This window comes from Astatotilapia calliptera, chromosome 3 (genome assembly GCF_900246225.1).
Source record: "Astatotilapia calliptera chromosome 3, fAstCal1.2, whole genome shotgun sequence".
NCBI classification, from domain to species: domain Eukaryota; kingdom Metazoa; phylum Chordata; class Actinopteri; order Cichliformes; family Cichlidae; genus Astatotilapia; species Astatotilapia calliptera.
In genome coordinates, this window is record NC_039304.1 from 1827533 (window position 1) to 1843853 (window position 16321).

General features: G+C 42.1%; 2 protein-coding genes across 2 annotated transcripts; both read left to right on the forward strand.

Annotated features, from left to right (window-relative positions):
- Nucleotides 1–3188: 3188 nt before the first annotated feature.
- On the forward strand, nt 3189–5615 carry LOC113011390 (uncharacterized). The gene is made up of 5 exons (XM_026150942.1): nt 3189–3219; nt 4700–4741; nt 4821–5087; nt 5168–5407; nt 5497–5615. Exons 1-5 carry the CDS (start codon nt 3189–3191, stop codon nt 5613–5615), a joined length of 699 nt encoding a protein of 232 aa, XP_026006727.1.
- A 4283-nt stretch (nt 5616–9898) lies between these two features.
- On the forward strand, nt 9899–14581 carry LOC113016018 (E3 ubiquitin-protein ligase TRIM21-like). Its single transcript, XM_026158465.1, has 2 exons — nt 9899–10104; nt 12653–14581. Exon 2 carries the CDS (start codon nt 12662–12664, stop codon nt 14309–14311), a length of 1650 nt encoding a protein of 549 aa, XP_026014250.1. The 5' UTR covers nt 9899–10104; nt 12653–12661; the 3' UTR covers nt 14312–14581.
- The last annotated feature ends 1740 nt before the right edge of the window (nt 14582–16321 follow it).

Genomic DNA, 16321 nt, shown 5'->3' on the forward strand with positions numbered 1-16321 from the left:
ACAAAGGGAAATGTTTCTTCTGTGAGCTGTGTGACGTTAGCACTAACCAGCAGAGGGCGCCGGAGTCACATGATTGAAAATAAAGGCATAAATTGTCCAAAATTAACTTTCTTTATTTCTGTTCCCTTTATGTGTCTCCTTTCATCTTGCCTCCTTGTCTCCTCCCTCCTTCCACCATGTTTTCCCCACTCTCACATTCTTACTTCTCCAGTCTCATTGTTCCTTCCTCCTCTATGTATGTCTCCTTCATCGCTTCTTTACTCTTTTTACCCTTCTCTTCTTTCACTTTATCTCCTGCCTCCTCCTATGTTGCCTCTATCTTCTTGTCTCAAAGTTTCCTTCATCCTTCACTCCTCCTTCGTTGCCTATTCTCTCCTTGTCTCATTTATTTCACTCTTCTTTATTTTCTTCTTTTCAGTTTCCTCCTTGTCTCTCATTGGTTCCTGCCTCCCTGTCTCCTCCTCCCTTGACTGTGAGGATTCGTGAAGGTGAAACATGTTCAACACAAACTGATTCTCCACACACATCTATGGGCTCAAATTGTGGTCATAAATATTTTGTACTTGTAAATCTGACCGACTAGTTGTGAACTGAGTTTTGTAACCTTGTAAACCAAAATATCTAAAACATTTATCTTTGTGCATCTATAAATGCAAAGATGCAAATTGGTGTGTGTGCAAAAAAGATTTGGGTTTTTTTGTTTGTTTGTTTTTAAAGAAAGAAAAGAAAACTAATAATAACAATAATTATTATTGTTACCAGCCTAATAATAATTAGGCTGAAGAACCAACAATTTTAGCCCATAAGAACCATAAGAATGAACTACCTCCAGGACCTGAAGCTCAGTAAAGCACCCCTCCAACAGCCAAACCTATCTGTTCTCTCATTGGATTGTGATTGACATGACGTTAACCAATCAGCTTAAAGGAAGAAAAATTCGGTCAAAATTTGTACTTTGAGGTTGTGTGATCCCCAATATTTAAATATGGGGACAACTACCTGAGTCAGAGAGTCAAGGGCCCCAGATATGCAACGTTGCAAAAGCCTGTCAACCAAGTGAGCCCTACAACATCGAGAGCCTTCAGGAACTCAAAGTGAATCCCATCCACACCACAGGCTCTGCCACCAACCAGGTGTTTAATTGTGATATTGAGTTCCTGTTTCTCTTTAATCTTTATACTTTATTATTCTACTTGCTTCCGTACACTTTTTGGCACTTAACTACTTCCACAATTTTCAGCCGATTTTCACCGTTCAAATTTTAAACTATTCTGCTATTTTTTGCTAATGCCGGCTATATCTTTTGGTGCTCATAACTTCTATACTTTTTGAGATATTGAATTTTTTTTGGCAATATCAATGTGGTCACTTTTTTCTGCTCGCCGGGCAGAGCTGTGTTTTAGCTCAGTGAGATGAGCATCCGTTCTCAGACTGGGAGGCCTGGGTTCAAATCCCGCTTATGGCAACATTTCTTTCAGTTAACAGTTATACTTTTTAAACTCTTTTCAACACAAATTTGAGCTTTTTCACCCGTTTTCAGCAGAATTTTCTTTTTTTTTCACCACTTTTCAGCACAAATCCAAGCTTTTTCAGCTGTTTTCAGCAAAAAACTCTTTTCAGCAGAAATTCTGCTGATTCATCTCTTTTCTGCAAAGTTTTAGCCTTTTCACCTCTTTTCACCTCAATTCTCTGCAGCTTCTGCTCATTTCAGCAGAATTGTCAGTCTCTCCACCTCTTCTTTGTGAGAAAGAGTTTGGGGCAGTGAGATGAGTAGCTTCTTTGAGACTAGAAGGGCCAGGTTCGAATCCTGCTCAGGCAGAATTATTATTTTTTTTTTTTTAGCTTTAAAGCATCCACACTGCATTTTCGCAGGAAATGCAAATTTTTCTAGTTGCCTCATTGATTCCAGACTCACTTCCCTTACAGAAGATCATCTGTGGGATTAGGACGGCTTGAAAAAGTCTTCATACCCCTTGAAAATTTACACATTTTTTCACCTTAAAACCACAAACTTAAATGTTTTTATTTATGTTTTTAGTAATAGGCAGAGGCTAGCCTGTTTGGCACCCTGGGTGAACACTCCATTAAAAAAAGATGATCTGATGTCTTCTCTGCTTAATAAGGTAATTAAAGAAGCACTGACACATTTTTCTGTATGTTTTTACATAATTCCACCATTTCTGGTTATAGATGCAGAAACTTCATGAAATGAAAAATCTTCCTGATCACAACCTCAGTCTTTTTCTAAATGACTTCTGCATACTATTGTGAATAAAAAATGAAATCTGAGATTTGCGAAACAGTTCTTTCTGTTGTTATTTACATTTTACGAAGGCCCCCAGATCTTGTGTAACTGGGTTTGTAAAGGCAGTTGTTCAAGCTCAGCAGCCTTGCAGTGACAGTCGGTCACGGGACTTTCATAGCGATCTGAAACTGCAGCTTCCCAGTGAGAAGCTTACAGGTAAAGTCACAGGGGTCATAATTTAATAAAAAGATTTACTCAATCTAGCCTTCCCTAGTTATTGTCTGTATCCTGTAAATGTTCTTTTATGTAGTTTTAATTATTTTATTTTATTGTTAAATAATCTCCTAGTCGAGTTGTGTTTGTATTTTCTTTACATATTTTCACTGCACTGCAGCTAATTAGTGCGCTCCACCTGTTGGTGTATTTATTGGCTTTTAATGTTTCCCTCCTATAAATGATCGTATTACAGTAAAACACTTTGGGGTACTGCTGGTTTTAAATGTGCTATATAAATAAAGTTGTATTCTCTTTGTTGTTTCCTGTTCTCAGAAGGAGCATTGAGCTGTTCATAGACTGCATAAACTGCAGTATTAGCAAACTGCACATATAATTTATGTCCACTCAGGACTGTATGCTTGTCTTTCCACGTTCATATGTATATTTATATTTAGTCCCATGTCTTTGTGTTCATCTGTTTATCTTAATAGTTTTGTTATCATATCTCTGTTTCTACACTCATTTTATGTTGTTTCTTGTATATTTGCTGCTATGATAACTCAGTTTCCCTCTGAGATCAATAAAGTTTCTCTGATTCTGATGAAGACGAGTGTATTAGAAACAGCTCGTCCTTGTGGAGAAGCAGCAGCGTGACGAGCTGATGATGTTAACAGGGAAGTGGTGAAGCTGAAGGTATCACTCTGCTGTCGGTCTCCAACATGACAACATGCCGACTTCATCTGTCGCTCTGCTCCTCGGTGAGTCAAACCCTCCCTTCTTCAATTCTTTATCACAGCTCCAACACACACTAAAGGTCAAAGGTAAAGAGCCTATTTTCAGCAGCTGGAAGCTCTCGCTGATAGTTTCTCTCACATGAAATCTGTTCAGATCTGTTGGTTTTGTTTTCCTTGATGAGAAGAAGTGATCACTACTTCTTTTGTTTATCTAAGGCTGGTTGTATCTGATATTTGTTTGTGTGTTTGGACACAAATCAAGTAGTGTATTTCCTGTAAGCACCTCATATTTAACTCGAGTGCATGAAGATACAGCAAATGACAGAAAACTGTGTCAACTGCATAAACTCTTTAAAATTTAGAAGTTTAACTCTGCGTTTCTCTGTAATCTGGACTGACTCACAGAGCTGAAGCTTCATGTCGTGTCTGTAAGAGAGGAAAGTGACCTGTTTTCATCAAACATTAACCTTTACTCAGGAAACCACGGCTCCTAGCTGCATGTACCACATGTTCTCCTTATCTGCCTGTTGTAATCACCACTTCCTCTGTTCAGACCAGATTGACTGAGTCTAACTAAATGACTGAAGATAGTTGGTTTTTCAGAATTAACGTCGGATAATTTTCTGATGGCGATTTAGACGAGCGGGACTCAAACGACTGTAATGTTTACTAAACAGATTTTTCAGGTCGCTCACTCAGCAGCTGATATTGCCAAAGTCGCCTAACTTTAATCCAGTGATCTCGGTGGTTTGATGGTTCATTAACTCTGATTGCTTTTTAAATGTCTCTGTTTTACTTAGCCAGTAAGAGCTGATTGGGCCTAACCTACCTTCGCCAGCACTGGCTATGGGAACCTGCTAATGTTGGGTTTAATGTTGTGATTAGCAGAATCTGTAGTTTTTTACTTACTGAACAATTACTTAGAAACCTGCAGACGTATCGATATAAAAGAATTAGGGCCTGCAAAACAAGCAGGTCAACCCCACCAGTTTTAACTGGTCCTGATATAAAACTGCTAGGACAGGTTACTCTCTCCTGGGAAGTTGGCTGCAGCCATGCGGATTTCTGAATGGAAGAGATCCATGTACACGCCGATTTTTTTATCATCCAATGCATTAAAAAACAATAGTCATAAATAAAGTGTTTTGGCTTGTGATTCCTAAATAAACACACTAACACTAGCTACACATTTTTAAAGGGTGCAAATCCAAGTCTCCTATTCAGTGACTCTGGTCTCCAGAGCTGAAAATAGGTTTGAGGTTCTTTTGAGAATTCTGAAGTTGGTTTAGTCTAAAGTGCCTGAGTTGAGAGCAGGTTCGTGTAATTTCAGAATTTCTACCTAAAAAGAAATTAAAAGGAAAAATAGTCCATTTGAATTCAGCTCGAGCATTTTACACCAAATCTGCTTGATCAGGTTTGAATGATGTTTCCAGAACCACACAAGACCAGATTGAAACAGCTTCCTGCCCTCTGAGCTTTAGTGACCTCTGACCTCCTGTTGCAGGTGTGCGTGTGCTGCTGCTGTCTGCACTGACTGTTTGTGCAGGTGAGTAGATGAAGTGCACCATGGTCCAGGACAAACACTGAGTGTAAACACTGATAGAAACTGTCCGTCTGTCCTCCAGTCTCTCTGAGCGTCAGTCCAAACCTTCAGCAGTTCTTCACAGCAGCCTCAGTGTCTCTGACATGTGAAGGTCAGCTGGGCTCTGATGGATGGACGGTGAAGAGGGACACAGGAAGTGGGACTGAGTCATGTGGAGCAGGGGGGCGGGGCTTCGGGAGGTTCAATGGTTCATCCTGTTTGTTTGCTGAGTTCGAGCCAATCAGTGGAGTTTACTGGTGTGAAGGTGAAGCTGGAGAGAAGAGTGAAGAAGTCAACATCACTGTATCAGGTAATGAAGTCATTCATTTCATCAGACTAACAGCACACTGTTATACCACCTCTACATCACTCTGTGGGTCTTTTCCTCAGATAAACATGTGATCCTGCAGATCCCTGCACTTCCTGTGAGGACAGGAAGTGATGTCACACTACGCTGTAAGAAGAAAACTGGTGGCACAGCCGCAGCTTATTTCTACTTTAATGGACGTCCTGTTGGACCTAAATCAGAGCACATAATCACCATTAACGTGCAGCAGTCTGATGAAGGTCTCTACTGGTGTTCTACTGATGAGTTTGGATCATCTCCTCAGAGCGTTCTGAGGGTCAGAGGTCAGAACACTGACATCACTTCCTGTTTAAAGCCAATCTGCTAAGCTGATGATAAACTGACTGAACCAGCTTCCTCATCTCTCCTGCAGGTTCTGTGACACCAATCTCTGTTGCAACAACAGAAAGAGCAACAACAACAACAACCACCACCACCATCACCACTCATATCTCCCATCCTCCTCCTCCTTCTCCTCCTCCTCGCGTTTAGCAGGAGGCGTGGATGATGAGCGGGGATAAACTTGCGAGAAGCAAGTTATGCTCAACTCCACCGGTGGAATCTGACAGCGTGGAAAAGTGTGAAAACATCCATGATCACCAACGGATTTCGAAGGGCTGGACTGCTGCATGATGGAGAGGAGGACACCGCCACGGCCCTTCAGAGGGTGTTCGACTCTGACACTGACAACGAGGATTTCTTTGGTTTTGAAAGTGACAACGAAGGAAAGAAGCTGAGAGTGGATGACGAAGCCACCCTGAGCCTGTTCGTATCCGACACTGGAGAAGAGGACTTTGGTGGTTTTAGTGCGCAGGAAGAAGAGAAAGATGGTGAATGACTGACTTTTCTTCTTGTTAAAGCCGTGTCACTGCACCTGAGCCTAAAAGGTAGTTGTTATATTTCCACTGTAGTGTCAATACACTATTAGAGCTTATGCCGAGTCAGACTGCACACACAATAGTTTGTTTACAAGTTGACTTCTTCTTTATTGGGATAACACAGAAGTAACACACACACATAACTGGGCGTGGTGCCCCCCACTGGCGATGGCTTGCATAGCACACAATAATTCTTGGTTCATACATAACAGTAGTCCGAAGCTATTTTTCTGGTGTGCTGTAGGTTATTGTTATGTACTACATTTGTTACCCATTTATGAAGCACAGTACATGTTTCGTACTTGTAATTACTGCTACTTGTACGTATACCTAAAAAGTTATGCAAATATGTACCCATAACTTGTTTTTCAAAATATTAATAAAAGGGGTGTGTCTCCAAACAGCCATCTCTTTCCTGACAATTCGATTTGTGCATATTCTCTTACATATGATAAGTCAACATTGAAACACCTGCGGCTTTTAGTCACGTGCGGTAATGTATGTACAAAACAGGATTTTCCCCTGATTTTAGCTTGTGCGGCTAATATTCAGGTGCACTTTGTAGTCCGGGAAATACGGTAATTTTCTTGAATTCTTACACATTTTTACATGATATTAGTCGGCGGCTCCTTTACTAAACAGCTCCAACTGTTTGATTTGTTTGAATTTTACAGGACAGCTTTTCCCGTGTTACTCGTTCATTATGGAGCTACTGTAGTTAACATGTAATGCTTCTCTAAAACCCTGTGACACAGTCTTCTTTAACATTAGTGCACATTAACCCCACATCTTCCCTGTTTTATTGCTGATGTTGGCCTGACAGTATTGGGGTAACAATGTCTCCTCTGTTTAGGAGAGGGCAGCAGGGTCACATCCTCACTGACATCACCTGTATTTGCACTACAGTCGTTCCCTTCACTGACCTTTGCTCTCCTTCTCTTTTCCATCAGGTTGTGTAAAACTGAAACAGGCATTAAATGTTTACTACAAATGATGCTTTACACAGAAATGCATTGTTAGCTGTTTTTACACACCAGCCTGTGTGGACCTTTAGTCTGAGCATGGGGTCAAAGGTCAGGACAGAAATGCAGCACTGTAACACATATACATATGTAGAACATCAGACATTTGACTGATTTGTGTTGTGACAGCTAGTTTTTTCTTTATACAAATAAATCATCATCACACACAGAAGAAATGTGCAGACCGTACATTTATTAGCTAATATCAGTGGATACAAGAAAAATGGTACAAAGACAAAGATTAGCAGCCTTAGTGTTTCTGTTCTGAATCTCTAATCTCTCACAGACATTCATCAAACCCTGTCCTCTATCAGCTTTCAACATAAGAAAAGTATTAGGCCTCATTGAAAAACAGTCTGTTTGCAGATGAAGCACTTTAAAAACTATACTTAAAAACATTTCATACACAAATCTGTCATTTATCCAGATTTTCTTGACTGAGTTTACAATTTACTAGAACTGCCAAAAACACATGAATAGAAACAAATGATGAAGGATCCACTTCAAGGAAAGTGGAAAAGCCTCTGTTAGCTGCTGTTTGCAGCTAGCAGAGGCTAACAGAGGCTAATACCAACGCTAACCAACAGTTTAGCATATCGTCGACAGCTCACCTCAGCATGGCTGTCCTCGGTCAGCAGTGAGCTTTATTAACTTGCACACAGTTTTACACCCTGTTTGAGAGTAAATAAAAGTGGACATTTCTCAGCTCCAGCATTGACAGCTGAGGTAAACGGTGGACCGACAGCTTATCCACAAAATGGGAAAAACTCCGGTCCAGAATCCGGTCCAGTCCTCGTGGCAGTAAAAACTGTAATCATGCATACATGCTTTTGTCACACCTGACCATTTCGTACAATATAATTGAAGTTTTGGATTTAAAAATTTAGCAGACGTGAACGGCAACATTCCTGATGAGGCTGGTCAACGCTGTTCAACTAGAAGCCTACGTGGATGATATCCCAGCCTACACATCCCCCTGAACTGAACTGCCTCAGTGAAATACTTGCTCACTCACACCAAACTTCATTAAATGTGAAAGTGTTACCTTGCTGGTTCCCAGTTGCAGCTTAAGTGCATCCAATATTAGATTTCCCAGCTTTTCAAACACACCATGAGCTGTGTCATTTTCTGGGCACAGCAGGTTAATACCATATAAAGATTTCCTGATGTTGTATCTCCAATAACAGGTCACGGCATTTCGCTCTCGAGGCAGCCAGTGCCCTCCCTGCAGTCCCAAAAGGTTGATTCGGTTCATCTTGACGCACACCTGTGTGCACTTATATTCAAAAGGTTTTTCCGTGTAAAGATCTGATAGTGGGTGTGGGGAGTCATAGCGGGCATGGACAGGATTCAGTATGAGGTACCGAGGTATTCGGGTGAGACCACTTGCTTCTTGGGATCCTTTGGCATCAGGGCTGTCCGGCCTTCAATTGAGCTTTTCAGGTCTATCTTTTTCTTTGTGTGTGTGTGTGTGTGTGTGTGTGTGTGTGTGTGTGTGTGTGTGTGTGTGTGTGTGTGTCCTGTCTGGCACTGTAGCAATCAGAATTATGTCTGAAGGCCAAGACAAATGCCCAACAGATTTACTTTCCCAAGTGGGCCTTTTGCAATACTGGTCCACTTGATTGTCATAGTTTATTTGATCTTTATTAGTTATTTTTATAAGTTATTGTAATCAGGCCAGACTGGACTCGGGGACGGGAAAGAAAAACAAGAAGAAAAGTTCAGAAGAAAGTTAACAGAAGGAGAGAGAAAGAAAAAGGAGAAAAGAGAGAGAGAGAGAAAACACGATGAAAATCTGCTTCATCACCTTTTTTTTTCTCTTTTTCCTTTCCCTGGATCACCTGTTGAGAAAGAAAAAAGAAAACAAGCAGAGGAAGACTAGAGCAATAGTATAAACAACATCACGATGATCTATGTGACTATAACAGTAAATACTAAATATTAAACATTATTGTAAGATCGACAGAACACAGTGTGCTTTGAGGTAGGAGCCAAAAAGGGTGTAGTTTGTGTGTGTGAGCACCCGTGTGTACACCTGTGAGCATGGACGCGCTTGTTTTTAAAAGGTTCCTTCATGTAATGATCTGCTAGAGGGTGTGGGGGGGCCACAGCCCCGTCCTCCAGGGCATGAAGCAGGTATGGAGGAGATCAAAACTCCAGACATCCAGAGGCCCCCAGAACACAAGAGACCAAGGAAGACCAACAGAGGGGCAGCCGCGCCACTGTCCCAGAAAGAGCTGAGGAGAGTCCCAGATGAGGGCTCACTCAGCAGCCGCGGAGCAGAAGCCAGGGGGAGTTGCAGTGACGCGCCCGTGAGCTCCGCCGGCAGCCAGCTGTGCCTGAGTGACCGAGCCCCAGCCCGAGAGGCCGGGGGCACCCCACCTCCGAAGTGGCCCGAGCGAGCCCCAGGCTCCAGGCCCCGATAAGCAGCCACCAAGGAATGAGCCGGTGTGTACCTGGACGCCCATCCCCGGACACAAAGAACCACCAACGCACTGATGTCTCAGGGCGTCTGCCACCGGATATGAACTTTTTTTAAGACAGTGAATCTTGAAACCAGAGAAAAAATAGAGAGTTTTAACTTGTTTATACAAAGCTAACTGAACCATGTGCTGCATCAACGTGATAATAAAATAATATTATTCACTTTGTTTCTGTCTAAATTTGAATTCTAATAAATATTTTAGCTTGAAATAAGTGAAAAAAATCTGCCAATGGAACAAGTGTTAGAAATGTTCTTCAATCAGCTCTTTTTACTCTCATTTCACAGCCAGTACTTTTTACTTTTACTTGAGTAAAGAAGTTGAATTAGTACTTGCTGTATTTTTAACAGTAGTACTTCTACTTCAGTACAGACTGTATGTACCTCCCACCCGCTGCACACAGTCACTGAGTACAGACCGGCTGATTCCTGTAAAGGGAGAGGCAGGAAGAGGCGGAGCAACACCTGAAAAACAAGAAGCTCAACGTCATTTTGCAGAAGTGAAAGTGTGAGAGAGCAGCAGCAGAGCTGCAGTCGAGTCCTGTTTGTCTCTAAAAGAAGATTCACTGGAGTCCATCAGGTTCCTCTCAGCAACAGTGGTGAGTGCAGCTGATCACACTTCCTGCTTCTACACAAATCTTCACTCTGTTCACTTCATCAGGGTCTAGAGCGCCACCTCATTTCTCCATGGTGCCACTTAGGCTACGTCCACACTCGCCCGGATAGATTTGAAAACAGCGCTCCGCGTCCACACTAGTGTTTTCAGTCGTTTTCACAGAGTTGTGCGTCCACATTAAGACGGCTGAAAACGCTTACGTTCCAGTCCTGCGCATGCGTGAAACGCAAGACGATTCGACCGGTCTCATTTCTGTCTGCTGCTTATTCACTTTCCGGCTGTTTGAATCGTCGCAGCAGAGGTGGAGGAAAAGCACCGAGTTTTAAAATGGACTAACAATGAGGTGGAGTTGTTGCTGCGAGTAACACAAAAGTACAAAGTTGCAAAAGCGAGAGAGAAATAAAGAACTTGAAGAAAAGCTCTGTGGAGCATGTGCAGACTGATATTCATCTTTAATAGGACTGTCAAAACTGCTGCTGTATAATGCTCTCCACTATCTTTGTTTAATTGGTCACATGCCTGCATCACATGACTAACATGCATCATTGTTTTAGAAAGTCTCTGTTTTCACTGTTCACTGTGACACAAACGCACCGTCTCCAAATTATTCACTTTCCGGCTGTTTGAATCGTCGCAGCAGAGGTGAGCAGCGTGATAGGAGTGGATGTAGCTGTGGGTAATGAGAAAAGATGAAAAGAACGATTGATAACTTTTTCGTTAAGGCCGGTGCTCTGACACGGAGCCATCAACCTCTCAGTGTCTAACACTGGTCTGCAGACGGCATCAGATAATGAGCCACATTAGATGGACTCTGAGCCCACTGACAGTAAAAGGGTGAAGTGTAGACATTTGGAAGAGAGCGGCCTGACCAGTTTCTCTGACTATGATACTGTAAAGCTGACAACATGATGCATTTACTGTGGTGAGTGTGCAAAGACCATGGCAGGTGTTGTGCCAAGGTAGGGATCCCCAACAGGATCTGTTTCCCTGCGTCAGGAACATCGGCTGGGCAGGGAAAGCGGACCCAACGCACTCCGCCTCCATCACGACCAACTAGACGTGGAAGGAGTGATGTTTTAGTGACAACATGAAAGATGAGTGTGACCGTTCAGTTTGTGGGTTACAACAGAAAATTATACATTTATTGTTCTCGTGTGTTATCGGACGGGATCATTTTAACAAACCGAGGACATTTTCCTGATAATTATCTGTATCCTCCTGTAACTTTACTGTTTAAAGAGCTGAAACCTCCAACATTTCAGGATCAATAAGTCCTTATAAGACGTGTTTGTGAGCTAAAAATCAAGAATGTGGGATACTGTTTGTCTGTGTCAGCCAAACAACTTCACATCTTTGTAACGACTGTTAAAAAGATGTTCATCCTGTTGATCCTGTTCATCTGGACGCTGCACTGTACAGCAGACACGACGTTGTTCAGTTTGTGTTTCAGATGAACCAGTTTGTGTCTGAGTGTGTTGCTGGGTCTCCACCAGTTACTCTGACAACTGAAGGTTCAAGATTTTTATTTTGACATTTGCACACAGGACCAACAGTCCATGCACAGTGGAATACTTGTGCAGAGCTTTCCAAGTCAAATCACACTTTAACAATATAAAGACAGAAAAAGCAGGAGGATAGAAATGAAGTCCGGAGTAGGGTAGTCGTACTATTTTCTATATACAAAGAAAAAGAAGAAAATGTACAGAGAGTGTGTAGTTCTCTACCTCTTATCGCACTCACAGTGTTGCACATTTGTTCCACAGATCTGTTTCACAAGTCTGTTGTGAGTGTATTGCCCGATGGTCAGTGAACCGATGATACATTCAAAGTGAGGTTAAGTAGTGCTGTGTTATTTTAAGTGTTCAGTGTGTTTTTGTTTGCCGTCAGTCTGACAGTTGTGGGGAAGAAGCTGTTGAAGAATCGTGTTCTGTGTGTGATGCTGCTGTCCGCTCTGTTGTGTCTGAGATTGTATGTGCAGCTTTGTATGTGCAGGTCCATGGATGCAAGTGTTGTTCCCATAATCCTCTCTGCAGACTTTCTGACTCTGCAGAGCCTTCCTCTCTGTCTGTGTAGTGTTTCCATACCAGAGAGTGATGCCTGCGGTGAGGATGCTGTCTATCAGTCCTCTGCAGGCCTGGGTGAGAGGGTGGTGGTTCATGCCAGCTTTCCTGAGCAGCCGAATGAAATAAAGCCTTTGCTGGGCTTTTTTCACAGTTGCTGTAGTGTTGAGAGTCCAGCTCAGGTCTGATGTAACCTGCAGTCCCAGGAATCTGTGGCTGTTTGCCCTCTCCACCTCCGTCCCTTTGACGATAAGAGGTTGCAGGGGAGGGAGTTCTTCCAAAAGTGCAGTATTCATTCCTTGGTCCGTGTTGAGGATGAGGTGAAGAAGCTTCTGTGATGAAAAGAAACTCAAAGAAGTCCAGACGCTTTTCTCTCCAAGCTCCTCAGACTACTGACGCTTGTTTCTCTCTTTGTAAAAATGAAATTTAAAGTGAATTTTGAATCAAATGTTTCTCTTCTTTCTCCCTCAGAGTGCAGACATGTCTGCTGCCAGCAATCTGCGATCTGAAGATCAGTTTCTGTGCTCCATCTGTCTGGATGTGTTCACTGATCCAGTCTCTACACCATGTGGACACAACTTCTGCAAAACCTGCATCAGTCAGCACTGGGACATGAATGTCAGCTGTCAGTGTCCCATGTGTAAAGAGACTTTCTACACTCGACCTCAGCTGAGGATCAACACCTTCATCTCTGAGATGGTTGCTCAGTTCAGACGTGAAGCTCAGCAGAAAGCCAGCAGCAGCAGCTCAGAGCAACAAGCTGCCAAACCAGGAGAAGTTCCCTGTGACGTCTGCACTGGAACCAGACTGAAGGCCCTGAAGTCCTGCCTGGTGTGTCAGACCTCCTACTGTCAGACTCACCTGGAGCCTCATCTGACACTGAAACGTCTGAAAAGACATCAGCTGATTGATGCTGTGGAGAACCTGGAAGGCAGGATGTGCACGAAGCACGATAACCTTCTGCAGCTGTTCTGTAAGACCGACCAGACATGTGTCTGCGTGCTCTGCCCTGTTTTAGACCACAAGAACCACGAGTTTGTTCCTCTGAGAGAAGAATATGAAGGAAAGAAGGCAGAGCTGGAGAAGACAGAGGCTGAGATTCAGCAGATGATCCAGAAGAGACGACTGAAGATTCAGGAGATCACAGAGTCGGTGAAGATGAGTAAAGATGCTGCAGACAGACAGAAAGCAGAAGGTGTTCAGGTCCTCACGGCTCTGATGGAGTCTGTTGAGAGACGCCTGAAGGAGCTCATGAAGGAGATCGAAGACAAACAGGAAGCTACAGAGAAACAGGCTGAAGGTCTCATCAAAGATCTGGAACAGGAAATCTCTGAGCTGATGGAGAGAAGCTCTGAGGTGGAGCAGCTCTCACGCTCTGAAGACCACCTCCACCTCCTCCAAAGCTTCTCCTCCCTGAAAGCTGCTCCACCCAGCAAGGACTGGACAGAGGTCAGAGTTCATCCACGATCATATGAGGGGACTGTGGGGAGAGCTGTGGCTCAGCTGGAGGAGACAATCAGGAAACTCATGAAGAAGAAGCTGTTTGAGGCTGAGCTGCAGAGGGTGCAGCAGCATGAGGTGGATGTGACTCTGGATCCTGATACAGCTCATCCTGAACTCATCCTGTCTGATGATGGAAAACAAGTGTACTGTGGTGATGTGAGGAAGAAACTTCCAGACAACCCAGAGAGATTTTCTTACTGTGTTATGGTTTTAGGAGAGCAGAGTTTCTCTTCAGGCAGATTTTACTTTGAGGTTCAGGTTAAAGGAAAGACTAAATGGGATTTAGGAGTGGCCACAGAGTCGATCAACAGGAAGGGAAACATCACACTGAGTCCTCAGGATGGTTTCTGGACTGTGTGGCTGAGAAATGGAAATGAGTACGAAGCTTGTGCTGACTCTCCAGTTGATCTCTGTCTTCATCCTGGTCCTGAGAAGGTGGGGGTGTTTGTGGATTATGAGGAGGGTCTGGTCTCCTTTTATGATGTAGGTGCTGCAGCTCTGATCTACTCCTTTACTGGCTGCTCCTTCACTCACAAACTCCACCCATTCTTCGAACCCTGTACCAATGATGGAGGTAAAAACTCTGCACCTCTGATCATCTGTCCTGTCAATCAAACTGATCAATGACTGATTTAATTGGATGAATGATTGATTTTTCTTGAAGGGAACAAATGAACATATTGAGTGTAAATCCTCTACAGTCTCCATGTTTCTATAGAATCTGATCATCAGGACTCTGATTCACACTTTGATTCTCATGGAGTTTGATTTGAACAGAAGAAAAGTTGAATCAGGAAATGTTCCCACTGATGGAGACTCGAGCTGAAGAGCAAATATCAGAGAACAAATGTCCAAAAGCTTCATTTCCAATAAAGTTTGTTCAATGCTTTGAGTGAATCCAGACTCATGTGTGGCTGTTATACGGAGCATCAGAGTCCAGCTGAGTTATGTTGGATACAAACTGCTTATTTTGGCTCTGTGAGGAGTTTTGTTCACTGAAAACTGATGAGACGGATAATATTCAAAGAACTCTGTAGAGATTCATGCATCCATGTTCTCCACCTGCAGGTGTGGAGGAGAAAGGTGGAGCACAGACTGCTGCATCCTTCCAGTCACATCATTTTGATGATTATATTTGCATGTTGTGATGATTTGGGTTAAAGACAAACAGAGTTGAACGGCTGCAGTCACAGCATGAAGACGATGCTGAAGCTGAGCTGTCAGTGAACATGTTTCACTGTGATTTGATTTGAAGAATAGAAAGTGTGTGTGGCTGCTGACAGCTGCAGTCTCTGCTAGTCTGCATAACACACACACAACTTTCCCCCTGAGGCAACGATGCAGCAACAACACAAAGAACAGCTGCAGACACACACACACTGTTAAAGAACACTTTACTGTTTAAGGCAGAATTCCTCAGTAACAATGATTTGAGTCTACTGTGTCTACTGTGGTTTCCAACATACAATCTACTGAAACATGTTTTTCTTTCTGCCGTACAAACTATTTGATCACAACATCTTTGCTTTTTTCCTCCAATCGTTTATTCTGATTATTTTATTTAGTTTAACTAAGAAAAGCTTAAAATTTAACTCTTAACCTGATTTAAACGTTTAATTTCTCATTAACTCAGACTTTTAATTTATTTCCTTGTTTAATGTATTATTTCTTTATCCTTGTTTAAGTTTTGCCGATCCTTTCTGTGTAACCTGTTTAATCTGACCTTTGACCTTTTAATTTTAATTCAACAGTACTCTTGTTTTGACCTTTGACCTCTTTATTCCTTATAACCAAAAAAAAACCTTTTATCTGATATTTTCACCTTATTGATTGATTATATATATCTATTATATTTTCTCACCTTACCTTTCATTTCATTCATTCATTTCATTTATTTGTTCATTTTCAGGCACAACAAATACGTATATTGAACATAAAATACACAAAACAAAAAACAAAAATTGCCTGAAAAAGGAGTGGGACGAAGAAAACTTATTAAATCCCACCCCTATACTCACTCATCAACAAAAAAAACAATAAACTTCCCGCAGCTACGCCCATCATTGCATACAGACCCATCAACAGCCCCGGGCACATACAAGCTTCTAAACGGCAGCTCGCAAACAACAATTAGAGCCTTCATAACTGAATACAGAATATATAAATTATAAATTGCATTACCACAGGTAACAGGCAGTAATAACTACAAGTAACAAACACACATACATATACATACATATATATCTACACACACAAGTACATATATGTACATACATATTTTGGAATTTTTGCATTGTTTCAATTGTAAACTCAGACTGTTCCAGATTTTCACACCACATACAGACACACAAAAACCTTTACGGGTTGTTCGAGTTCTGGGTAATTTGAATTCTCCAAAGCCTCTCACATTATAAACCTTTTCTCGAATTTCAAATCTAGTTTGTAAATTTGCCGGTAAAAGTTTAGTAAAAGCTTTTTACAAAATTATGGATGTATTGTAATTAACCAGATCCTGGAATTTAAGTAACTTTGCCTGAAGAAAGAGTTTATGAGTATGATCTAGATAACCAGCCTTGTGAATAATACGCAGTGCTCGTTTCTGTACTGTGACTAATGGATTAGTTGTATTTTTATATG